Source organism: Elephas maximus, chromosome 7, assembly GCF_024166365.1.
Source record: "Elephas maximus indicus isolate mEleMax1 chromosome 7, mEleMax1 primary haplotype, whole genome shotgun sequence".
NCBI classification, from domain to species: domain Eukaryota; kingdom Metazoa; phylum Chordata; class Mammalia; order Proboscidea; family Elephantidae; genus Elephas; species Elephas maximus.
The window spans coordinates 74,008,902-74,035,673 of record NC_064825.1 but is presented as its reverse complement, the minus strand read 5'-3'; the positions used below and the strand labels follow the sequence as shown (position 1 = coordinate 74,035,673).

The 26,772-nt window shown below is 40.5% G+C and overlaps 2 protein-coding genes across 4 annotated transcripts in view; one reads left to right on the top strand and one right to left on the bottom strand.

Annotated features, from left to right (window-relative positions):
- Nucleotides 1–1,174: 1,174 nt before the first annotated feature.
- SPTY2D1 (SPT2 chromatin protein domain containing 1) lies at nt 1,175–25,789 on the top strand. Of its 2 annotated transcripts, XM_049890618.1 has the most exons (6): nt 1,175–1,258; nt 13,261–13,375; nt 15,362–16,879; nt 19,033–19,204; nt 21,694–21,771; nt 23,145–25,789. In XM_049890618.1, the coding sequence occupies exons 1-6, from the start codon at nt 1,199–1,201 to the stop codon at nt 23,236–23,238; spliced, it is 2,037 nt and encodes a 678-aa protein (XP_049746575.1). In that variant the 5' UTR covers nt 1,175–1,198; the 3' UTR covers nt 23,239–25,789. The 2 variants fall into 2 exon arrangements, with proteins under 2 accessions (XP_049746575.1, XP_049746576.1); XM_049890619.1 differs by lacking the exon at nt 13,261–13,375 and having other exon boundaries at nt 1,185–1,258.
- Nucleotides 1,252–26,772, bottom strand: part of MISFA (mitochondrial sheath formation associated) — a 47,983-nt gene continuing 22,462 nt past the window's right edge. For both annotated transcript variants that reach the window (XR_007518217.1, XM_049890626.1), the window contains one exon: nt 1,252–2,646. Coding sequence is in view for 1 of the 2 variants with exons in the window: in XM_049890626.1 (XP_049746583.1) it covers nt 2,598–2,646 (49 nt within the window). In the remaining variant the exon portion in view is untranslated. The remainder of the gene's footprint in view (nt 2,647–26,772) is intronic.

Genomic DNA, 26,772 nt, shown 5'->3' with positions numbered 1-26,772 from the left:
TAAAAGGATCAGTTTAATTTAGCAAAAACAGTTTAATTCAATCATTTAGTCCTGATCAAAAAGGCTTCATGAATTTTCTTTTACACAGTTTGAGATATAATTTACATACCATAAAACTCACTCGTTTTAAGTGCACAACGATTTTTGGTAAATTTAGTTGTGCAATCAACATCACAGTCCAGTTTTGGAGTATTTCCACTACACTGAAAAGATTCCTAGTACACGTTTGCCGTCAATCTCCTGCCCTTTCCCAGCCCCAGGTTTCCCTAATATTTTCTGTATTTTACTGAGTCGAAATGACCTTACAGACCGAAGATAGCTCTTTAAAGGAAACCGGGACTAGACTTGCAATGAATGCGGGGCATATGTTTATCAGTGAGCCAAGTGTGTCAAGGACGGGTCTGTGTGTGAGGAAGCGCAGGGCACGAATTCCTTCATTCCTCTGAGTAAAAACACAGGTTGGCTGCCCTACGTGGAGCTTATTATATAAATGGGGTAAAAGCAGTACGCGTGTGTCTCTATGCATGGCAGGTGTGCATCTGTGTAGGAGGTGAGCACACTGCATGTGCCAGGACGTGATGAGTAATATCCAAGACAGAGGACCAGTCGGTGTCGTGTGCGCTTGCGCACCTTCAGGAGCACCTAGAAACCAGTAACTGCAATCACCGGCTGGAGAGCTTTAGGTTCTTCTCTTGGGCTACTGCCGTTTCGGATGTGAGCATCCACCCTTGACACCCAACGAGTCCAGGCCTCGCAGGTAATCCCCCACTCCCTCGCTTTCCCGACCCAGAGCTTACTACGAGCACCAATACAATCAGGCCGCGCACCAGCGCTGCCAAGGAAGCCGCTTAGCCACACCCCGCAGCTTACTAGGCCGCCTCTCCTTGGTAGGTAAAGGGCTTAGTCCCGCCTCTTGAGGCTGACGCCAGCGGCCACGTATCACGTTTCTACGTGTCTCGGGGTTAAGAGCGGAAGTTACGCCAGGAACTCGGGAGCGGAGTGACGGAGCTAAAAGGATATAGGCCGCTCGAGGAAAGGGGGCGGGCGGACGGCATTGGAAGGCGCCGGAAGTGGTCGCGCTGAGTAGGGGTGGGAGAGGAGCTGGCGAGGCAGTTCAGTTGGTTGTAGCTGGCGCCTCGGTAAGGCGCGGCGTGCCTCCTTTCCGAGACCCTGGCCCAGTCCCTCTGCCGCGGCCAACATGGATTTCAGGGAAATTCTCCTGATAGCTTCCAAAGGACAAGGTGTGAACAATGTGCCGGTAAGTACCAGCGTTGAGCCGGGGATGATACCTCGGTCCTCCCCACTGTCGATGCGCAAGTGTAGGAGAGACCCCAGGCTCCAATTTCGGAATGTGTGGCCCGGCCTGGAACGTCCAGGCATCCGCCTGTCAGTTCCAGGAGGGGAAACCTGGACGGATTGTCTCCCTCTTCTGCGAGCTCGGGGTGAAAAGGGCTAGAGATTGGAGGCAGGAGCCTTCCTGTTAGTGGGTCTCACCGGCTTAGTTACTCCTGCAACGTGGACTTTGCGGTTGGATGTTTTGAGTTAGAGTTGCGTGAAAGATGGTGAGTGGAGCTGTGCCTGACAAATAGTGGAATCTAGCGCTAGGAATTTCTGGTTTCGGCATAAACTTTCAGCCCAAAGGTTAGAAAGGAAACATGAACATAGAGGAGTTCAGGGGTTTCAGGAACTTGGCCTGGTAGCTTTTTTTTTTCCTGGTTTCCGCGGTCTTGAGGTTAAATTTTTAATGATTTCTTGGACGTGTTCTCTAGCTTGCGTCCCCACCCATAAGCCAAAGTTGTGATTAAATTATCACCTCCCAAAAGGGAGATAACTTTATATTGGGAGGAGAAGTTGAGCAGATTCCACAAAATCGGGGCCAAAGGGGTTTCAGCTAGTTCCAGCTTGTGTTTACTTGTGGCCTTCCAGATTTCAGTCTGGGTTTGAAATCTAGATCTCATTTGCTCAGTGGATAATTGCCGATTCACCAATACTGTACGTGTAGCGCTGTAAGACTTAAAATGTAAATACCAAAGAGGTGGAGAGTGCTTGGTTTATGGGGGTGTAGCCTTTTTGCATAAACTAATCATTTCTGATCCTCACACGGTACCCACAGCACAGCTGCAAACCGATAAATTGCATTGTGATACTTGCGGTTTGAGCAATGAGGTGTAGAACTCAAATAGCTCGTTACAGTCAATTCAGCTGGAATTTATTGAGCTCTCACTGTGTGCTCTTCATTTTCTAGATGTTTGTATATTGCAATGTTAAGTTTTTTTCTTGCCATTTTTTTGTCCTTTGAGAATGGCCCCACCTTTTTTAAAAACGTTGAGAATATTGATCTGAAGATAGTAAAATAACTAGTAAAAAGGGGAAAAAAAGCCTATATTAATTCGTTTATTATATATACACTACCCCAAAACCCCATTCCAAGTACTATGAGTAATGATTCCCCTAAGCCATGAGTCATAAACTCTGAAGATTGAAAATGTGGGGTCAGATTGTTGAAACCTGGAACAGCAGAATTGGTTTCTGTATCGTAAGTTTCCAAGATAAGTCAGTACTGGGTCTGGTAACCACTCATCTTTGCACAATTAGATTCATCCTTGATATTCCTGAATTTCAGTGGAGGGCAGAGATAGATAATATCTGTGGAAAAATCACAATCGTTAGTAATTTCTAAAAACCAATAGTTTCTGGGAGAAAAGCAAACAGATATTCCTAGAGCAGAAAATATCAGAATATGTTTATATTTTAGAATATATACATTGTGAATATATGTATGTATCTATGATCAGAAAAACAAAGAGAGGAAGCTGAGTTAATGGACTTTTATAAAATGAAGGCGCTTGAGTCACGCCTGAGACAACGGAGCAGTGCACTCCGTGTTTTGACAAGCAGAGGCAAGGGGGAAGGAGCCCTTGGAAATAAATGCTGAAAGATAAGCAAGAGAGCCAATTTAAAATTAGATGTTTGCTGAAACTGCTTGCTCCCCTGCTCTGTCCCTTATGCAAACTGTTCGCTGTGAGTTGGAATTGACTCATTTTTTTGTTTGTTTGTTTTTATTTTAACTATATGTCATCTCGAGCCCCTATGACTTTTCTGTATGTAAGCTCACCTCTCCCTCAAGAGTCTTGGAACACTGTGTACTCTGGCATTACACTGTTTCCCAGCTTGGCTATTTCTATTCTCTGAATAAATTCTCTTTGCTTTCAGTTTTAACAGAATGTGAGTTTTGAGCAACACTACCACAAAGCAAAAGGGAAAAAAAAGAAAAAGATAAATTGGTGAGGTCATGTAAAAATTAATAGATGGATATCGACTCGACGGCACTGGGGTTTGGGTGGGAGTTGGATAACAGGCATATATTTTATGAAATCATGCTTTCCCTGTCTCCCCATGCCCCAAAGAAGCTAGCAAGCCTAGATGTTTGATTTAGTTTTTGTCCTTTTTAAAACTAATGGAAGTAAGTCACAAAGGAAATCTTGAGGAATAGAGCAGGATTATAGTTAAATTAGGTAATTAAATTTAACCCATGATTTTGCTTTAACTTGATTCACCCAACTATTCTAAGCTATTTACTTTTCTTTATCAGCTCAAAGTAAGGCTTTTTAGAGCACACCACCAGTGCAAAACAGTGTATATAAGGCTCAGCAAAACTGCTTTCTTTCTGCAGGATTCTTCTTTTTTAGTCTTTTTTAGTCAAGATAGGAAAGAGACACATTCTTATGAAATAAATTTTTTAAGTTTTGCAAACTCACGAGCATACAAAATATTAATATATCCCATGTACCCACATCCCATACTTAACATATATTAGCATTTTGCCGTATTTACTTCATCTGTTTTAAAAAGAGATAATGCCTAGCTGATACAGTTGAAGATTCCTCCAACCCTCTATTTCCTTTTTTTCCCTTCTTTTGGAACTGTGAAATTTAACAGACATGTTGTACAGAGTAACAGATTATTACAAAGCAGACAACCCTGTAACCACCGTCCAGGTCAAGAAACAGAGCATTGCCAGCCATCTTCCATTCTCCACATGTACTGCTTGACATGAAGTATATTGATTGGTTGAAGGTTTGAGAAGCACAGAGTCTGTGCGGCTATGGCTACATGCCTCTCTAGTGCTATAGTTCTGTGTGAGACAAGAACTCAGTTTAGCCTTTTGTCTCTGGTTTCTGAAGATAGCCCTTGGAATTCCTGAGCAATGAAGGTGCCTTTTGTTTTCTAAAACAGCCAAAAACAAACAAAAAAACCCAAACCCCTTGCTTTTGAGTTGATTCCCACGGATAGCGATCCTGTAGGACTGGGTAGAACTGCCCCACAGGGTTTCCAAGGAATGGCTGGTGGATTCAAACTGCCAACCTTTTGGCTAGCAGCTGAGCTCTTAACCACTGCACTATCAGGGCCAAGCATCACTTAAACCAAACCAAAAACCCAGTGCCGTCGAGTCGATTCCGACTCATAGCGACCCTATAGGACAGAGTAGAACTGCCCTGTAGAGTTTCCAAGGAGCACCTGGTGGATTCCAACTGCCGACCCTTTGGTTAGCAGCCATAGCACATAACCACTAGGGCACCAGGGTTTCCGAGCATCACTTAAACATGTGTAAATAGAGTAGGGGCGGCACAGACTCCATTTGCCTGCAAAACTCCAAAAGGGAGGGGGGCATGATGGAATCAGTCATACATAATCACTGATTGATGCATATGTATTGACGCTCCAGTCATACATATGCATTGAGGCCCTAGTGACTTACAAGGGACTCTGTATATTGGAGCTCTCTTTTGGGGGCTTCCTGTGATATGCCTTCGTGCTGGGAACTCTCCCAGACCTTGCCTAATGTGTTTTTTAGCTTATATCCTTTGTGCTTATGATAAATGGGTAACTGTAAGTATAGGTAATAGCCTCCATGAATTTTGTGAGCCACTTCAGAGAATTAATGAACCCACAAAGGGCACTGAAACTCTGACTTAGCTTGGGGTGGCTAATTCAGAGGAGGGCTGCGCAGGCAGTCTTAAGGACAGAATCCTAATGTGAGGAACCAGCTTTGGGTGGCTGGGTGACAGGCTGTATGAGTAGTTGATGAAAACAGATGGATTCCTAGCTTGTGACCTAGCCCCAGGGGGCTAGAGAGTGAGAAGGGGCCAGCTGATCTGAAATGCAGGGAGTTTACACAAAGTGTAGACTCCTGAGCCAATGACTAGTACCCTGGCCCTGGGCGGCCAAGGATGTTTTGACTTGGCTCAGTGTGGTGGGGATGAATGCTGACCTAACACTGGGTGGTTAGGGTGAGAGAAGTGCCACAAAAGTGGCTGATGAGGAGGAACGGAGATACGGGAAGGTGAAACCTGGCAGATGGCAATTGGATTTGTGCTGATTCATGGAGATTCTTGTGCAGTTGATGATGAAGGTGGGTTTGCCCACCTTGTCCCTTTAATAGTGCAGTTCACAGCACAGGTTAATTTTCCCCCTTCAGCCCAGTCCTCCCCTCATATTCCATTTGGATCTTATCAGATTTCAGTTTTCAAAGTTCCTAGAGCAGGGCTTTGTAACAGGAAATCCAGGACTGGCGTTGATTAGACTAAAATCCAGAGCCAAGATAAAAACTAAACTCGTTGCCGTTGAGTCAGTTTTGACTCATAGCAACCCTATAGGACAAAGTAAAACTGCCCCATAGGGTTTCCAGTAGGCAGCTGATGGATTTGAGCTGCCGACCTTTTTTTATTCGCAGCTGAGCTGTTAACCACTGCACCACGAGGGCTCTAGACTAAAATCCAAGGGATGCTAAAGTCTGTAACACCTGTACAGCCGCGTCAGACTCTTTGCAGGGCTTGATTTTTAAGAGATGTCTGTTGTATCTCTCTTGAAAAGCAACATTTTTTTTTTTTTAAGAGAAATAGCTATCTTAAAATGTTTTAGTTAAAACTAAGGTAGGATTGCATCATACCTAGAAATATTAGGCACGCTGTCATTTCCCAGTGGAAACCTAAATACAAAATAACAGCTGATCAAGGTGATATAATCAGTCATTGTCATTAAGCTCTGTTTATATTTAAAGAAGAAAAGATAGTTTTGGTAACCTTGCATGTAAGATATTTCTCCCCGGGTTTCTTTAGCAAAAACAAAGTGGCTGTCAGACCTACTGGTCCGATAGACACTGAAGGAACCGTGGCCCATTAGACACCCTTCTGACTTGGAACTGAAGCCACTCACAGAGATAACCTTTCACCCAAATAATAGACACACACACACACACACACACACACACACACAAAAACCCAAACACATTGCTGTTGAGTTGATTCTGACTCATAACAACCCTATAGGACAGAGGAGAACTGCCCCATAGCGTTTCCAAGGAGCGCCTGGTGGATTTGAACTGCCCACCTTTTGGTTAGCAGCTGTTGCTGTTAACCTCTGTGCCACCAGGGCTTCCAAATAAGAGACAGGCCTATTTCCCCACATCTGTGAGGAAAGTGCTCCTTAGAACAGTCAGCTATAGGAGACCATTAGGGCCACATCTGCCCAAAAGCAAAGATGAGAAGGCAGGAAGGAACAGGAATACCAGACGAATGGAATCGGGGAACTCAGGGTGGTAATGGAAGAATGCTGACACATTGTGTGGATTGCATCCAATGTCACAGAACGATTTGTGTATAAATTATTGATTGGGAAACTTATTTGCTCTGTAAACCTTCACCTAAAGCACAATAAAATGATTTTTTAAAAAAAGTGGTTGTGTTAATCTTTTGATACAGTAGTGAGCTTAGATACGGTTCTTGTAAGCTTCACATAGCTATAATTGGTTTGTAGTGTGTGTGCAGGGGCTGAGGGATGGGGGTGGGGATTGGTGGTTCAATGGTAGAATTCCTGTCTTCGTGTGGGAGACCTGGGTTTGATTCTGACCAGTCCACCCCAAGCACAGCCACTACTTGTCTGACAGTGGAGGCTGTGTGTTGCTATGATGCAGAACAGGTTTCAGCGGGGCTTCCAGACTGACAGACTAGGAAGAAAGGCCTAGACAATTTACTTCTGAAAATCAGCCAGTGAAAACCCTGTGGTTCACAACAGCCGATCCTTTTGTGCATGGGACTGCCACGGAAGCCTACAATAACATTCAAACTGAAAATCATCCTAGACAGCATAGTGTATGGTGTGACCCTCAATCTAAAAGGTGGAAGAAAAACCTTCTTGAGGTATCAAGTATATAAGGATTTTTGTGGCTGCAGCTCCTTGAAGATAACATAGGTACTGAAGATGGAGCGCAGGGACTGTAACTGGGATGGCAAATTCAGATGCCTTCAGGGGCCAGGTATTTTTGTTCTTAGGTGCAGTAGAGAGGCCTAGGACTTGTAGCTACCTCATGTATAATGGAATGAAACATTGCCTGGTCTGTGCCATCTTCATGATCATTGGTATGTTTGAGTTCGTTGTGTTGGTTCTTGTGTCAGTCCATCTCATTGAGGGCTTCCCGTGTTTTCACGGACCCTGTACTCTACTATCCATGTTCTTTTCTAGTGATTGGTCTTTCCTGATGACATGTCCAAAGTAAGCAAGCAGAAGTCTTACACTCCTCAATTCTAAGGAGTGTTCTGGTTGTATTTCTTTTAAAATTGATTTGTTTGTTCTTCTGGGAGGATAATGTAAAATTTTGAAGTAGTCCGAATGTAAAATGATAGGTGCCAAGCTCCATGTACTGAACAGAAGCCTATCGTTTATATAGTAGTTACAGTTTCTTTTAAAGAACTGTTGGACCAACAAGACAAGTTTCTGCAGTTTGTAACCCTTGATCTATAACATTACAGCCAGATTTTTCCCCGGTCTTTGGATCTGAAGCTGACTTGTCCAGTGCCCAGGGCAGCTTTGGATTTCTAACCTAAAGCAGTACTTTTCAGCAAGGGCTTTAGGAAGGGGGTCTTTTAGAAACTGCTGCCACATTTCCCCCACAGAGATTCTGTTATTTCTCTTCCCCGTCACTACCTTGAGAATCTGTTTCTGAATAATAGTGATGACAATATAACAATTAACATTTATAATGCCTACTCTGTGCCAGGCTCTGTTTTAAATACCTTAAATACCTTATGTGTATTAATTTAATCCTTATCACAACCATATAAGGGAAGTTGTTTTACAGATGAGGAAACTGAGGCCCGGAGAGGCACAAAAACTTGCCCAAGCTCACATAGCTAATAGTGACATGGTTCTTAAATGACAGCAGAGAATTCAGACTGGGCAGCCTGGCTCCAGAGATCTTGTTCTTAATCATGACCCTGTGCTGAATGAGGAGAGTTTGAGGATGGGGTAGCAAGAAAACTTGTCATCTATAGCCTGAACCCATTCAGCTCTATACCCCCAAATCCAGCATAATAAAGCCTTCGTCCATAACCCTGTTGATTTGTTGATGACACATTTCAGTGTACAGGAAAGTTGATGGGAGAGAAAATTAAAGGCCAAATCATCAGGATTTGGAAACTAGTGAATTGAGACATTTATAGCCGGTGTGGGAGAATGCCGGCATGGTTAACAGAAATAATGAATCTTAGAGTAAGGAAGGTGAGATACAAAGTTCAGTTGTAGCCCTGTTTGAGGTGGTAGTATTATTCAAGCGGCAGGTGAAAATTAGGGAATGGTGCTTAAGATTGAGGTTAGAGCTAGAGATGAACATGCTGGGCTTCATGTAGAACTGAGGCATTATGTACACTTCGGGACCTGAGTCAGGAGATCTGGATTCTCTTCTCCCTCAGCTGCAGACTGAGTGGCTGCCAGTAAACACACATTTGTCTTTTCTGGACCATTTCTAAAACAATTTGGACTCGAGACTTTGTGAGGTACCTGTCTCTGATACTGTTACATTCTACAGTCGGGTATATTTTTACACAGTAAATTTTACATTTAACCCCATATCAATCTGGAATAGCCTGCTTTTTGGGTGTTTTATTATTGTTCACCCTCTTAGCCACCCAGCTAACCAAGTATAATGCAAACCGTTGGTTTTCCAGGCCTGCATTCATCCCTGACTGATGTTTTGAAAACAGTTTTAGAATTATATGGTGATTATTAAAGTTAAGAATGTGTTCTTAAATAGTCTTAATTCTAACCAGTAATAAATTTATAATTTGTGTAAAGCCATTAAAAAAAAAAAAAAAGCCATTAGGAACTTTATATTTCCCACAATCACGACAATATGTGTAAAGAACAGCTTTCATGGAGGGATTGATCATTGAGTCGAGCATAAAAAATTTTGTGAACAAGTATTTCCAGCCTGAAAGCTCCTTATTTTCTCAATCTGACCTTGACAGTATAGCTTCAATGGACAGAGCAAACACATTTTAAAGTGGTTTCTAGATTTGTTGGCTTCAGAATTACGCATCTTGCCAAAATCTCTGACGCTATATTTAAGTGGCATAAGCTTCACTGCTGTGAATCATTCGTCGGGGTCCAGCAGAATGACCGAGTTGGCTTGCAGTGTAGTAAAATGGATATGCTTAGGATAAAAGAAGCTCTTGTCCAGCTGCTTTTCCTGAAGCTCGGACAATGACGCAGCCTGGTGCCTTGGATCGGACTGAGAATTGGTGTGTGCATCTTCACGTGCTGCTGTTGGAGCTAAATGGGACCATCTGATGCAGAGGAAAGTGCCAGATAGTTCTTCCACCTTATTAAACAGAATATAATGTAATCGCAGCCTGAGGCTTTTTTTTTTTTTTTTTTTAACATGTGGTTCTCTACTGGGCTCCCCCTGCAGGAGTGGAGAGATTGCCTTATAAAATATTCTATTACAGCAACTCTTTTGATACCAGGGTCTGATTGCTACTCCTTTTTGAAAGGTCTAGCCAGCTCAGTGAAGAAGATCTGTGGTTATATACCCAGAAGAAATTAAAACATACAGCCACACAATAACTTGTACACAGATGTTCACAGCACCATTATAGCCAAAAGGTAGAAACAACCCAAATGTTGATCACCTGATGAATGGATAGATAAAATGTGGTTTATGCAGACAATGGGATAGTATTCAGCCATAGAAACAATTGAAGTACTGATACATGCTACAGTAAGGATGAACCTTGAAAACATTATGCTAAATGAAAGAAACCAGTCACAAAAGGACACATATTGTATGGTTTCATTTATATCAAAAGCCCAGAACAGGCAAATCTGTAGAGACAGAAAGTAGATTAGTGCTTGCCTAGGGCTGAGAGGTATTGGGGAAGAGGGAGTGACTGCTCAAAGGGTAATGGGTGGGGAGTTTCTTTTAGGGTGATGAAAATGTTCTAAACTTAGATTGTGGTGATGGTTGCCCAGCTCTGTGAATATACTAGAAACCACTGAATTGTATACATCAATTAAATGGGTGAATTTTATGGCATGTGAATTATATCTCAATAAAGATATATATTTTTTAGCTATCTTTTGCCCTGATTTATAGGTTTTGATCTAAACTTGGCCTAAGAGACTGTTTTAATATTCTCCAGCTGCCCTTTTGAGTGCATTTTCAAGCTACGGAGACTGTAAGAAATGATTAATTATGACTCAGTTCATATGTCAGTAAACAAGATTAAGACTCACCAGGGTGGTGCTGACATTGCCCTACTGCTTGTTTTTGTTTTAAATTGTTTCCTACCAGACCCGTGAAGCAGACTTTTTTTTTTAAGTAGCCGTTTTATAGATAATGTCAAATTACTTCTGCATCACAGGGACAGGACAAAAAGTATTGCAAATTTGTTGGGTTAAATGTGAGGTCAGTTTATCCTTACGCATTACAGATCTTTAAAAAAAAAATTGAAATTGGCGTGTGAATTGATGGAAATAGTTATACACTTCGAAAAAAGTTGAAAGTTGTCTTTGGAATTCCTTTTTTACCCTTCCTCCCTTCTTGTTTTTCTGCCTTTCTTGTACCTGTGCTTTGTAAGTCAGTGTTGCTTAAAACAGTACATATACCCCTGGCTGTACTTGGCTGTACCATGATTTTAGGTGATGCACAAATACTTTTTATGTTAATAATTACATATTTTAATATGACTTGGAAAACTAGAACTAGCCCCTCAAGCCAGTGGTTTCATGGATATTATTGTGTAAGGTAAAGCTATAATAATGTCATGGCGTTAGGTCTATTTTTTTAAATTCGTACATCGCACAAGTTGTTGGTACACTAAAAATACAGAAATCATAAATGTGAAATGCGAATGGCTGAAGCTTGGTAACACTTCATTAAACTATACCGCAGTGACACTGTTGTTTTCCCTTTTGGGTATCTGTGTTCCATCAAGAGTAGCTTTTTTGCTAGTCATATTCCATTATTTATCTCTTGGAGTCCCAGATTGGTTGAATGATGCCTATCCTGAAGTCAGGTCAGGTAGTGTCGAGTGCTATAACATCTAGATAATGAACCAGTCCTGTTTTAAATAATTAACACTAACATATATATTGGCACTTTTCTGGGGAAGCCCTCTCTATAAGAGTTGATTTGGTAGATGAATCTATGAGCTATGTGGTTGGTGGAGACAGGAAAATCTTGTCTTGATGACAAAAATACACCCTTTCTCTTCTTTCAGATCTGCCTGGGGAAGGGTTGGGTGTGTGCCTCTGCTTAGGAGTCTGCGTAGGTATCATGCACTCAGTTCATATTCATGGTGGCCCTTCCACAATGAAAATGTGAGCTTCTTGTGGATAAAGCCTGTGTTGGGAGTTCTTTTCTTGTAAACCAGGGCAATGTTATATATCTAGTTTGGTAAACATTATTGCTTCTTCCTTTTCCTCTCTTTTTTTTGTTCTTCAAGTATTGGGACCCCTATCCACTACAGAAAGAGTATACAGTTAAACTGACAAAGATGTGGGCGAATTAAAGGATCTTACTTTGAATTGACTCGAGGGCACTGGTTTTTGGTTTGTTTGCTTTTTTTATTGTGACCCAGAAGCCTAGGTGACTGCAGAGGAATCTGGATGCTCTCTTTTGGGATTTCTCCCTGTCAGGGATGTGTCAGGCTCAGCGCTGCTATTATGCAGGATTTTCGGGTTGAATTAGGGCTTTCCTTGGCAAGCTGCTTTGTTGGTAGACTAACTTAGCTGGAACTTCCAGCCTGTTTCAAGATGCTTTTATTTGGCAGCCCTATACTAAGCCTGAGTCCTTTGGTTTTCCTCCAGGAATTTCATACACATTTTGGGAATCACTTCTTTGGTTCCTAAGTAGCTCAGTTTGTTCTCAGAGGTTGGTGTTTCTTTAACTAGTACAGCGACAGGTTTAGTGTATAAGAACGGCATCAGCCTAGCAAGGCAAAAGAGGGAGGACATGTTAAAATGTTTATTTCCTAACCCATAAATTTAATGTGGAATGGTCAGAGAGATGAATCACCCCGGTCCTGAGTTATTAGCTCTGTATAGATCATACTTTTCTAATGATAGACATAAAATGGAAATATATTTCCTTTTGTAGTTCAGATTAACATTATTCTAGCTTTGGTCATTTCCTGATACAATTACATAAGAAGTGAAGCCCAGAGAAATGCCATCTGTACCAAGATAATGTTAGCGCTTTTGGGGTGATATGGAAACCTGTATAAAAGAGAGTTCGTGTGGCAAATTAATATTTAATCTAGATAAGAACTACAGTTAAAGGTTACAGAGAATTGCTGTTTGTTTAGATTTCTTTGAAATGCTTTTTAGCTATGGCTTGCCCCATACCTTTAGCCTGTGATAAGTAAAATCTTCATGTTTCTACATTCTAAGGAAAAGAATCTGTGGAGCTATGAGTCCCTATTAGAAAATCACCTGGATTAGGGTAGTCAGGAGAGAAAATGGATGTGAGCAATAGTTTATTCTGTTTGTTTGAAAAGTTTAACTGTTAAATGCTCAATTCTATGGAGTCAGAGGAAGGCATATTTTTTTAATCAGTATTTTAAAGCATGTTCTCCTTAGATAATCCATTCTGTTCTAAATGGTGATCTTTTAGTCACCCAGTCCAGGTGCCTTTTTGGAAAACAGCTCAAAAACAGTGTCTCTTTGAGTTGTTTATGCATTATTTGGGATGTTACAGAGAAACCCTGCACCTAAAAAAATAGCCATTCATGATCATATTTAGCCTGAAATTTTATAGGTAAGGTTTAATGTGGGCTATATGATCTCTTATTCGGAATTGGTTTTTCAGTCAACATTTAAACCTCTTTAGTGTTTGGCATAGGGCCTTATATTTAACAGACAATATATTTGTAAAGTGTAATTGTTTGTAACTTTTACTCTTTTTTTTTTTGTTGTTGTTGTTAGAAAAGGTACAGTTTGGCAGTGGGGCCTCCCAAAAAAGACCCAAAAGTTAAGGGTGTTCAGTCAGCAGCAGTACAAGCTTTTCTCAGAAGGAAAGAAGAGGAACTCAGACGAAAAAGTATGTATTTATATCTTTACTCTCAATTTTAAAGTCTTCTACCTTCACAACTAAAAAAAAATGCCTGTTGCCATTGAGTCGATTCTGACTCATAGTGACCCTATGGGACAGAGTAGAACTGCCTCATAGGGTTTCCAGAGCTGTAAATCTTTATAGGAGCAGAATGCCACATCTCTCTCTCACGGAGCAGCTAGTAGGTTTGAACAGCCAGCCTTTCAGTTAGCAGCTGAGCTCCTAACTACTGTACGCCCAGTGCTCCTCCTTAACAACTAGCTTGTACTTAACCAGTGAATCTTTGGAAAAACATAACAGGCTAATGGATTTGTTTTGTGTGTCTGGCTTTATGTGTGTTATGTTGATCATTTGTACAGAAGTCATCTTTTAGTCCCCTTAAAATTAAAGGCTGATGGGGACAGTGACCATGTCTTCTAATTGGCCATGGTAGGTCCCTGGGTTCTAAGTTGTCTGCTACCTATTTTGCATATTTATTTATTTATTATTAAGAATACCGTCTTAAGTGTTAAAATAGGGACAATTTATGAAAACCACTACGCCCAGGAAGTATTTTTATTTCATGCAAATGACAAAGAAATAAATTCAATAAGTTTATGTATTCACTGATTTATAATAACAACTGCTAAGTGGGTACTAATATTCCTTTAACTTAGTCTGTTTATTTGGTATGAACCATTTTCTGTATTTAAAGCTGAAAACCGAGTCTCCCACTTGATTAGTCATATTGAAAAACCCATTTGTGATCTACCCAGCATGAAAAGATGACTCAATTGATAATTGTTCAAGTGACTTCCTTATTCGATTCCTAGATGTCTTCAAACTGTAACGAACATTGCTTGTGTTTTGGCCACCTACTGATTTCAGATGAGCATGTTGGTATCCTTTTTTTTTTTTAATAATATTTTATTGTGTTTAAGGTGAAAGTTTACATAGCAAATTAGGTTCCCATTTAATAATTTCTACACAAATTATTTGGTGATATTGGTTACATTTTTCACAATGTGTCATCATTCTCATTCATTCCATTCTGTTTGTACCATTTCTAGTACTCTAGTTTCCCTGTCCCCTTACCTTCTCATCTTTGCTTTAGAGTAATTTTTGATCATTTCGGCCTTATATAGATGACTTTTTTAAAGGAGGTCATTACTAATGGGTGATATTTATTGTTTTATGAGCCAGTGTGTTATTTAGGTAAAGGGTGACCTCAAAGAATAATTTCGGTTTAAGGTTTAAAGAATATCTCAGTGTGATAATTTCAGGGAGTTTTCTAGTCTTAACTGGTCCAGGAAGTCTGCACTTTTTAAGAATTTGAATTCTATTCCATGTTTTTCTCCCCTTCTATGAGGATCTATTTGTAGTAGCCCCAATCAGAAAGGTCAGTAGTGGTAGCTAGCCACCATCTAATTCTGTTTCAGAGTAGGTGAGGCCATGGTTCATGTAGACTATTAGTCCTGTAAACTACTTTCTTTTGAGTCTTTAGTTTCTTCTTTCTTCTTTGTTCCAGATGAATAGAGACCAATATTTGTATCTTAGGTGGCTGCTTGCAAGCTTTAAAGACTCCAGACGCTACTCACCACATTGGAATGTACAGCATATACTTTATGAACTGTATTATGCCAATTAACTGAGTTGTCCCACAAGACTATGGTTCTAAGCCTTCAAACCCAAAACGCCAATCTTGCAGGGTGTTTGGTTGTGCCTAAGAAGTATCCGTAACTGTGTCCCCTATGTGGTTTATTATATATATGGATATACATGCATGCACACACATACTTGTATATCATATGCCTATAGATTATCTGTGCACACGTATGTACTCACTTATTCACATCTATACACATATGTCTGTATACATATTTGTGCAACCACACACATTTTTTTTGGTTGTTGCAAAATTGTTATATCCTTTATCAACATTGTGTTATCCTGAGATTGTGAAATAATAACGTGTTCTTGTTTTGTCCCTTTTAGCCTTAGAGGAGAAAAGGAGAAAAGAAGAACTAGTTAAAAAGCGAATTGAACTAAAACATGACAAGAAAGCAAGAGCCATGGCTAAGAGGACAAAGGATAATTTCCATGGTTATAATGGGATACCTGTTGAGGAAAAGTCAAAGAAGAGGCAGGCAGTGGAAAGCCATGCCAGCCAGGGAACAGACCAAGAGTACGAGATGGAAGACGAGGATGAATTCTTAGAATACAATCAAGCAGAGTCAGAGCAGGAGTATGAGGAAGAGCCAGAACCTCCCAAAGTTGAACGCAAACCAAAGGTCTCCCTTAAAAGTGCAACACCACTTATGAACTTCACTGATCTACTCAAGTTGGCTGAGAAAAAGCAGTACGAACCGGTGGAGATCAAGGTAGTGAAGAAAACAGAGGAGCGGCCTCTGACTGCAGAAGAACTTAGGGAGCGAGAATTCCTTGAACGAAAGCATAGGAAAAAGAAGCCAGAGACAGATTCAAGACTACCTCCAACTATGTCCAAAAAGGCACCCTCTCAGAAACAAAGTGTGGGCACAAAACTTAGCAAAGGTTCTGGAGACAAGATTCCTTCTTCTAAGGGAATCCCCCTTCCTCATGCTGAGAAGAAACCCAGACCCAGCACAGCCATTGAGAAGCACTTAGCTTTGTCATCATCTAAATTAATCTCAGGAGAGAGGACCAAGGCAGGATTTGGCAATTGCTCCCAACCCTCATTTCGTGAGGGCCATGACAGACCTGTTTTCAATGGGACAGGAAAACTCCACTCCAGCACCTATTCAGCTGTCCCAAAGACTTCTGCCACTGGGGCTCAGAAATCTGCTACTGAGCACAAAGCCAAAAAATCTCCTTCCCATCCTAGCCGTTCCAGGTCTGGGCCCACGGTCACCCAGAACAACAAGGTAAAGAGTCCAGGTGTCAGGCAGCCAGGCAGCAGCTCTAGCTCAGCCCCTGGGCCGCCCAGCACAGTAACTGTTCGACCCACCGTTAGCTCTGGCTCTGTGTCCAAGCGCCAGAATGGCAGCTCCAGCTCAGGACCCGAGCGATCAATCAGTGGGACCAAGAGGCCAACTGGTGACTCAAATCCCTCTAGTCGGACGGTCAGTGGTGCAAGTGGCCCTGGACGACCTGCAAGCAGCTCCAGTGGCCCTGGGCGGCCTGTCAGTGGCTCAGGTGGTTCTGGGAGACCTATGGGCAGCTCTGGTGGCCCTGGGAGGCCTGTGAGCAGTCCACGTGACCTCCAGCGACCAGTGAGTGGTTTCGGCCCCCTTAGCCGGCCAGTGAGTGGCCTGGGGCGATCAGGAAGTGGCTCAGTTTCAGCTGGACGGACTGTCAATAGACCAGTAAGCAGCTTGGGACCTGGGCAAACAGTTAATAGCTTAGGTCCCCCCATAAAGCCCAGGTGCACTGTTGTTTCAGAAACAATTTCTTCCAAGAATATCATCAGCCGGCCCAGCAATGGACAGATGAATGGAATGAAACCTCCCCTGTCTGGCTATAGATCTGCCCAAGGTAAAGTTCCCCTCAACTTAGAAGTATATATTCATCACTAGGAAATTGGAAAGAGTACTTTGCTTTGTATAACCAGAGACCCTGTGAACCTTTCCATGTGTCTTTTAGTGCACTCTAGTTTTGTTTGCTCTGATGTTTAGTATGCCCTATGCCTGAGAGTTCCTTCAGTTATCGTGGCTTGGAAAAGCTTTTAGAAAGAGACATCTAGGGCTTTCTGTGTTCACCTCTGCAATGTCCCCAATGCTATAAACTTAGCTGTGTGGTTTGGGAAATGTGATGAGTGCACACATAGTGTCTTAGTTACCTAGTGCTGCTACAGCAGAAATACCACAAGTGGGTGGCTTAAACAAACAGATATATATTTTCTCACAGTTTAGGAAGCTAGAAGTCTGAAATCAGGGTGCCAGCTTTAGAAGGAAAGTCCTTATCTATTCAGCTTCTGCTTTCTGGTTCCTTGGGGATCTCCATGTGTTTTGGCATCTATCTCACCCTATCTCTTTTTCCTTAAACTTTTATATCTTGTAAGAGGTTGACTCAAGACATGCCCTACACTAATCCTGCCTATTAACATAACAAAGACAACCCATTCCCAAATGGGATTATAACCAAAGGCATATCAAAAAACCAAGCCAACCCCCCTTGCTTTCAACTCACAGCAACCCTATAGGACAGAGTAGAACTGCCCCATAGGGTTTCCAAGGAGCAGCTGGTGGATTGGAACTGCCAGCCTTTTGGTTAGCAGCCGAGCTCTGTGCCACCGGGGCTCCATTGACACATATTTTTGGGGGACACAATTTAGTCCATAACACATCGCTACACATGCCTTATCTAGTTCAATGGATGTCTTCATTTTTACCTTTTTAAGAGGCTTAGAGACACCTGTGAGTGTAATTATGTGCATGAGGCCCTTTGGTGCATTATTTATGCAGCAAATACTTGTTAAGCACCCACTATACTATGTGCCACTATACTAAGCACCCACTATACTATACTGTTCTGGACAGTTCTTGTGTTTCTCCTTATAATGGGCAACATCAGGGTGCTAATTACTAGTCCTTCAGGAATCTATAGTGTCCAAGGTACAGGATCATTGGTGACTCCTGCTAGCTGCTAGGTCCTAGTTGTATCATGCTAATATGCGTTTGTTAAAGCATTTGGTAGGCACCATGAAAAATATAAAAAGAAACTAAAGATGAGGTGTTCCCTGCTTTAATCTTCCTAATTCAGCGAGACCAGTGGTTCTCAAGCAGGGGCAGTTGTGTCCCAGGGGACATTTGCCAGTGACTGGAGACATTTTGGGTTTGCACTATTGGGGCAGGGGACTCTACTGACATCTAATGGGTAGAGGCCAGGGATGCTGCTAATGTCCTGCAATGCACAAGATATCACCCCCACAACAGAATTGTCTAGCCCAAAGTTTCAGTACTGCTGAGGTTGGGAGACCCTGAGCTAGGGAGACAAGCCACGTATATTAACAACTACGGAAGAAGAACAAAGGGAGGGTCTGTAATCAAGGACTAGAAGGTAGTTGTTCCCAGATGCTAATCTATTCATCAGTTCCTGTCTTTAGCCAACTTTTTATTGACCTTTTGGCAAAATGACAGAAATAGTTTTTCCTAAAGTCAGACTTACTCAATTTGAACAGTTTTCCTTAACTCTGAGAATCTTTCATACTTTTTTGGTTTTTAAAAAATTTTAATGTAATTGTGGTGATAGTGGATTGTAGGTTGCTACCTTTGGAAATTTATTGGTCTTTTAAATCCGTTTTTAAGTATGGGAACTATTACTAAACTAGAAAATGTAATGGATATTTCTAATAAGCCCTGGGATAGACAGGAATTCTGTTCCTTCATGGATACCAGGAAGCAGCAGGGATGGCCCAGTATGAGTCCATGCTGAGGGCCAACCTGCTGGCTCTGATTTTTGAAGGATATGGTCTTAATGAGTTCTCAAAATCTGTTTACGTAGAACTCTGTTAAGACCGTTTTATTTGGTCTCCTGTAAAAAAGGTTATATTTTAGTTCTAATTTTTTTTTTAATTATAAAATTTTATAAAAATTATAATTTATAAATTGTAAACCCTTATAAAATTTTAATGTTTCATAGCAAACAGAACAAAATGCTCTTGTAAGTAATGGCTCTCCTATTCTTAGGTCCTCAAAGGCTCCCCTTCTCTTCTGGTTACAAAAGGCAGCGAGAATATGATGAGGAAGATGATGAGGAAGAATATGACTCTGAAATGGAAGATTTTATTGAAGATGAAGGAGAACCTCAGGAAGAAATATCCAAGCACATTCGAGAAATTTTTGGCTATGACCGAAAAAAGTAAGGCTGAAGAGTATTTAGATAAATGTGATACTCTTTTTATTTTGAATAATTCATGTTTGGGGGGAGAAATAAATATTAATAGTATAGGCATTGAATAAAATTCATAATTAGGAACCCCAGTGGTGCTGTGGTTAAAGCATTTGGCCACTAACTGGAAGGTCAGTGGTTCAAACCCACCAGCCACTCCACAGGAGAAAACTGTGGCAGTCTGCTTCTGTAAAGATTTATAGCCTTGGAAACCCTATGGGGCAATTCTACTCTGTCCTATACGGTCGATCTGAGTTGGAATTGACTGGATGGCGATGGGTTAGATGATTGTTGCTTTAAATAGAGTTACTCTTTGGCACTTAATATTTAAAAATTGGTTCAGAATTCTTTAGTTATTTTTATGAGGGCCAAAAAAATAACCCTTTTTAATTGCTGTCCTTACAAAATGTGAATTTAATGAGTGAAATTTAGTATAGTAGAAATACATTGCTTTTGAATTCAGATGGCTGTCCACGTGTTGAAAGTTGGCCTGGTTTGACACCTGCTTTTGCTTGTTTTTAAAAGCTTTGCTACTCAAAAGTGTGGTTCCCTGAACCAGCAGCATTGATATCACCTGGGAGCTTGTTAGAAATGCTGACTCAACTGAATCCAAATCTGCTTTATAAGGGCCCCAGGTGATTCATATGCACATTGAAGTTTGAGAAGCACTGGTGTAGAGGATGGAAACCCTGGTGGCATAGTGGTTAAGTGCTACAGCTGCTAAACAAGAGGTCAGCAGTTCGAATCCCCCAGGCGCTCCTTGGAAACTCTATGGGACAGTTCTACTCTGTTCTGTAGGGTCGCTATGAGTCAGAATCAATCAACGTTAGTGGGTTTGGGTGTAGAGAAGCTCAGGCTGCTAACCAAAAGGTCGGCAGTTCGAATCCACCAGGCCTCTCCTTGGAAACTGTGGCGCAGTTCTACTCTGTCCTATAGGGTCGCTATGAGTCATGAATCAACTTGATGGCAACGGGTTTGGTTGTTGTAGAAGAAAGATCAGGGTTTGAATTGAAGTTCAACCACTTACTAGCTGGGTAAACTACTTTTAAAATGACATTTGGAAGGATTAAATGAGATGGTGTATATGTAAAACAAAACACAGCTGTCACAGTGCCTGTCAGCCAGTAATTCCTACCTCCTTAGAAAACTGTGGATATGAGAAACACAATCCGTTCCCTTTTTTTTTTTTAGGACATTTAACAGAGTAGAAGAACTTGATTAAAAATCAGGTCTAAAAAATCTAATCTGAGCATTATCACTGACTAGTTATATGTTCTTGATCAAGTTATTAACCTCTGCTTCACTGTCCTCTCTTATAAAGTCATGGTGTCATGAAGTTCAAATGAGACTAATCTATACAAAATAATTTTTATGTATATTGTGCTTTTAGGATTTTAATATAGATTATCAAGTACATGTAGGTGAGTGAGTTGAGTAAGCATTGTTGGACTGGCACCTTTATCAGCATTTGATTCAGCAGTAGGAACCTTCTGGGAGAAATATGGACCTATTTGTCTTTAGGAACTTACCGCTACCCATCCTCTGACCCCCTCACACCTTGCCAAGCAAGAAGGAGTAGTCTTAAATGTGCGTTTAATTTAATAATAGAGATGTACATTTTGAAAATGGGAGGCTGTTGTTTAGTGCTTCTGTTCTACCTCCTAAGGAGTCCTGGTGGTGCAGTGGTTAAGCACTCATCTGCTAACTGAAAGGTCAGTGGTTTGAACCCAGCAGCCGCTCCATGGGAGAAAGATGTGGGAGGGGAGAAAGAAAGAGGTGGTAGTCTGCTTCCATAAAAGATTTATAGCTTTGGAAACCCTGTGGGCAGTTCTGCTCTGTCCTGTAGGGTCACTATGAGTCAGAATCGACTCTGTAGCAACGGGTTAGATTTTTTTTTTGTTTGGTTCTACCTCCTAGTTTATTACATAGTGCCTGGGGTCTTAAAAGCTTGCAAATGGCCACCTTAGTTAAAATTGGTCTCTATTTGTTTGGAGCAACAGGAGTAGGTTGAGAAAATGGAATGTAGCTAATTGCCTCCATGAACAACTGCCTCCTTTGCCATGAGACCAGAATTGGATGGTGCCCAGCTGCCATTACTCTACGTTTTGATCAAAGAGTCAAACCTTAAACCAAAAATATCCTCTGATGTCTTCTATAAACCAAACAATGGTTTAGCTTAATTAGTAAAGAATGGGATCAAATTGACAACAGCAACTTGAAAGATTAGATAGGAAGCTTAAGGAGCAATGAGTTCATGTTAATGGGATGGAACAATTCAGAAAAGGACGATGGAGAATAGTTGTACAACTTGAAGAATGTAATCAATGTAAATTGTACATGTAGAAAGTGTTGACTTGGTGTATCTTACTCCGTATATTCTCAAAAACAACAAAAATAAATGTAGTTCCTTTAGAAAATTGAATTTTTGTTCTTTTACAACTCTTATTTCTTGTTATCAGATACAAAGATGAAAGTGATTATGCCTTACGTTACATGGAGAGTAGTTGGAAAGAGCAGCAAAAGGAAGAAGCAAAGAGGTAAGCAGAAAATATAACACATCTGTTTAGTTTGAATTGTCCTAAATTTTTTTCTGCTTCTTGCTTTACTTGCATCATTGGGAGCAGAGACTTTGGGCCTTATACCTGCTTACTTGCAATGGGGCCTTGAACAAATTCCTTAGCCTTTTTAGATCTGTTTTCTCATTCATAAGAATATACTATTTTTACCCACTGAGGTATTGTGAGGATTAAGACAATGTTTACAAGTGGCCTCACATAGGGTAGGCACACAATAAATGCTAGGGGCCATCCCTGCTCGTTACAGCATGCTCTTGCTTTTCTTCCCTCATCCTTAATTCCCTGCCCGCATTAGACACATCTCAATTTCGCTAACCTGTAACACCGCTGGCCTCAGGGACTTGATGGGAATATATTAAATTTCCTCTGATTCCTTTTTAGCTACCTCATAATAAACTAATGATAAGTTCCTGGGTAGGGATAAATAATAAGTGATTGTTTTGTTTATAGTGTTAACTTGGTAAAATAATTCACCCCAGTCTCCGTGCAGAATACTAAACCCTTTCTCTACCCTGCTCTCCTTCCAATAAGTAGATAAAATATCAACCAAAGTGTTGGGAAGAGGCAGAAAGGCACAAATAGAATTATTTATTGAATAAATGTTTCTATATATTTAAAGCTGTTGAGATAAACAATTCATATTTTATTACCTTAGTGGAAATATTACATTGCTTTTGGTTGTGTGTGAGGTCTTTTTTCCACTACAATTTGGGTCAGTGGCCCCTGGTAAAAAAGATTTTAGCTAATCTTTTCCAGCAGTAAAACCTTGCCTTGAGGTTTGTTTTGTTTTTTTTTAATTGTACTTTAAAACCCATTGCCATTGAGTCAATTCCGACTCATAGTGGCCCTAAAGGACAGAGCAGAACTGCCCCATAGGGTTTCCAAGGAGCACCTGGTGGATTCGAATTGCAGCCTTTTGGTTAGCAGCCACAGCTCTTAACCACTACACCACCACGGTTTCCTTATTGTACTTTAGATGAGGGTTTACAGCACAAGCTAGCTTCTCACTAAATAGTACACATTTTATAACATTAGTTAACAACCCCATGACATGTCAGCACTCTCCCTTCTTGACCTAGGGTTCCCCGTTACCAGCTCTCCTGCCCCTCCTGCCTTCTCATCCTTGCCCCCGGGCTGCTCTACCCCTTTAGTCCCCTTTTGTTTTATGGGCCTGTTTCATCTTCGGCTGACGGGTGAACCTCAGGAGTTGCTCTGAGGTATTTTGAGCGCATCAGCACATTCCATGCAGCTTCCCATTTGAAACCTCATTCTTGTTTTTTTAAAGAAAGTGGCAATCTCACATGTATTGACAAATGTCCTTTTTTTTTGGTCAGTTTAAGACTAGGTATGCAAGAGGACTTAGAAGAAATGAGACGTGAAGAAGAAGAAATGAAACGTCGAAAGGCCAAGAAGCTGAAGAGGCGTTAGCTGCCGCTTTTATCTATTTTTGTGACATTCTGGAGACACTCTGCTGCGGAATTCCTGCCTTCAGACCAAGGAAGGCCCTTATCATTTTAAATTTATACTTGGGTACTCAAGGAGAAGGAATGTATCCTGTTGTTTGCAGGCTGTCATTTGAGCACAAAGTATTTTAAAATACTTTCCAGGGCGAAATCTGTAATGTAGGTGATATAATGCCCATTGAATGCTCTTATGAAGTAAACTGTTCACAGATGCCAGCCTTGATCCTGATGAGCTATGCACTCTAATGTGGGGCCCGCTCACCAGTCAGCCAATCTTCTGTTGTTCCTTTGCTACTTTAAAAGGAAAAGAATTGCCGCCTGACTTGTGTAATTCCTCTGATGTGATAGGGCAATGCCCAACTCCCGGTTAAACTTACTGTCTTTTTATAAGGAACCTGGCCCTTCTATGAATGTTGCCAGCAATAAAGTGACCTGTCCTAATCTATATGTTTGGATTGAGAACTTGAAAATGTAGAGAAGGCTTTATAGTTATCATATGGATGTTCTCCCTGTGACTCTGAAGTAAAAGACAGAATAAATTATATTGTATTCTGCATTATTCATGGATTTGATGTGGAACATTCTTAATCACTAATATGGGTGATTAAGCAATTAACAATTTTTCCAAGTTAAAATACAAGTTATACCATTTAGTATAAGAATATTTTTTTCCAAGTTTTCCTTTCAGATTTACTGTTAGTGTGTTGGCTGTTTAAGATAGACAAGGCCACTGTGCTGATTGATCTTTCTCTAAAAAATCCATTTTTATATTGAAGAAAATGTATTCAAACATTAGATTTGGAAGAGTAATAGTTTAAAAAATAAGCTACATATGAGGTTCCCATCTTACCTACCCTTCTCTTCCCCATCATAAAGATATTTTGGAACCCCAGTGTGCCCATATACCTCTTGATGTTAATGACTTTGCATTTTTATCTTAAATTCCTTAGCAAATAGTAATGGCAAAAAACCAAAAACTAAATTCGTGTGAATCAAGAGCACCACCTTCTCTTTTTCACCCATATTGCACTTTTATTTCAAACTATGCACTGTGAAGAGACTTTCCTGGGTAGAAAAGGATTTTACAGAATGTGTCTCATTACTGTGGAACTTTCTTCATTCTTACCCTTCTTTAAGTCATATTTATAGGCTTATGTAATTCTTGAGTCTCAAGTCCAAGCAATTCCGATCAGCCTGACCTCGTCTCAAGGCAAGTTAGCAGAAGAAAATGAATAAATATGATGCTAGAGGGCATTTGTCCTTGACTAAAAATAAGTTTGTAGAATAGTTCTATAATACACTTTGTGGCTATCTCAAGCTGTTGGAAGGTGGGGATTAGGATGTAGAAGGGGTTGTCCTACAAAGAATCCCTAGTTTTCAACAGGGCCAAAACTTATTTTTGTGTATAGACAGCCCGTGGGTTACGAACGTCCACCTTAGTAGAGAAAAGTTGGACAACTCATACTTGTCCTTGAATGTTACATAAATTTGCCCTGGCTTTGTAACTACTGAACCCTCTACTCATAACAAATTCATCACAATCACCTTCACTTGCTGCATGTGTAACTTTTAAATCATTGAAAAGTTTCAAGTCTTCTCTTGTACTAAACCAAAAAACAAAACAAAACCTGCTGGTTTCAACTCATACTGACCCTAGAGAACAGAGTAGAACTGCCCCATAGGGTTTCCAAGGAGTGGCTGGTAGATTTGAACTGCCTTTTGGTTAGCAGCCAAACCATAACCACTGCACACCAGGTCTCCAAAAATGAGGCTAAATAAGAACCATGTGCACCTGTTCCAGCTTCCCTACAAATTTGACTTAAAGACTTAAACACACAGTTAGGAACTGTCTCATTTGTAACCCGGGGACTGCCTGTATACACCTTTATCCGTGAAGCTTTTATTTTTCAAGTTTGGGTATTATAAATTACCATTGTTAGCCTCCTTTGATGGGACCACGTAACCCAGTCCTTTCAGACTCTAATTTTCAGTTGAGTTCAAATTCTGAAAAGTACAAGGATTTAATTTTGAAGTTAAATCCTTTGAGAGGTGTCTTCACTAGAATTACCCTTTCTAACTCCACACAGAACTGTTACTCTGGTGGCAGAAAATCGTAGTGGCTGCTTGTCACCCATCTCAGATACCTTAAGTGAAATTGATTGAAATGTAATAGGATGTTCCATGTAATAAGAGGTTTGGAACATTATTTCCTTTGCCGTCATTCTTGTGCTTTATTTCCCCCATCAAAAGTTTTTTTCTTGTATATATTTTTTAATATTCAGACTCTTTGGAATCTGTAATTACAATCAAGTGACTGTCATAACTGAAAGATGTGGTGGCTTAAAATTTACTAGCACTTTAGTCAATAATATTCTGCAGTTATTTGTACAGAAAGGCACCATTGTGCTATATTAAAGTCCCAGGACTTGATAGGAAGAGTCAGGTTATGTCCTTTTATGTCCATCACTTCTGAATGCACTTCTTGTAAACACAGATGTTGATCTTAATATTCCCCCTGTATCAACATCATAAAAGGGCACTTCCATAACTAAAAACAAAAACAGCAAAGTCCTGAGCAAGCCATTTAAATTAATCTCGGCGTTGTTCCCCGTCTTCCATTTTGTTCTGCACTTTCTGACCACTCTTACAAAAAGTTCACAAGCCTTTGAAGAAACTGGAATAGCTGTTATTAAGGTTTACAAATTAAGTGCTTGATTTTAAATGTATCCTGTTTTGATTTTCAGATTTTCTTAATATTTGAAGATGTGCCTTTTATTGGGTAATGTTAAATCACGAATGTAGTGATGTTATTTCACGATTGTAATAATGTTACATGATCATGGGTGCAGCATTCTCTAACACAAATGGCGTGAAAGGAAAGTCGTTTCCATAAAACGCCTACGGCTCTGATTGCGCAGTCCCACTTGCTCTTGATACTGCTATGTCAAAGCAAGGGCACTTTCTTTTAAGGCTACTTTCATAACTTGTTTTTATATTTTCTCTAAATTATAAACGCAGTTATGTCCATTTGGAGGCCAGGGTACCACATGTCACAGGCAGCCTTACATGTGTGGTGTGAGGTTTAAAGACTGTTAACAACAGAAAGTTTATGGGAACTCAGAATTCATTTTTTAAGGTAGCTCCCAAGATTTTCTCCAAGAAATACCGTTTTGCATTTTGTAACTTAAAAGCAGCTATTGGTACCTTTCTGAGATACAGCAGAAGACCAAAACATATTTGGAAAGAGAATAAATATATGAAGAGAGTCTGGCTGTTTTATTTTCAGTGTGCTGGATGTATTAGACTACTATTTTGTGAGTGGATGTGATGAAATATTCAGGTATTTAGTGTATAATTAAGGATGGATATAGATTTCTTTGGAGTTACTAAATCCATCGTCTTTTACATAATGGACAAATCAAGTTAAAATAAAAGAACTTTTACATAGCTTAGCTTGTTTTCTGGTGCTGTTGACCTGCAAAAGAATATATACTTTTGC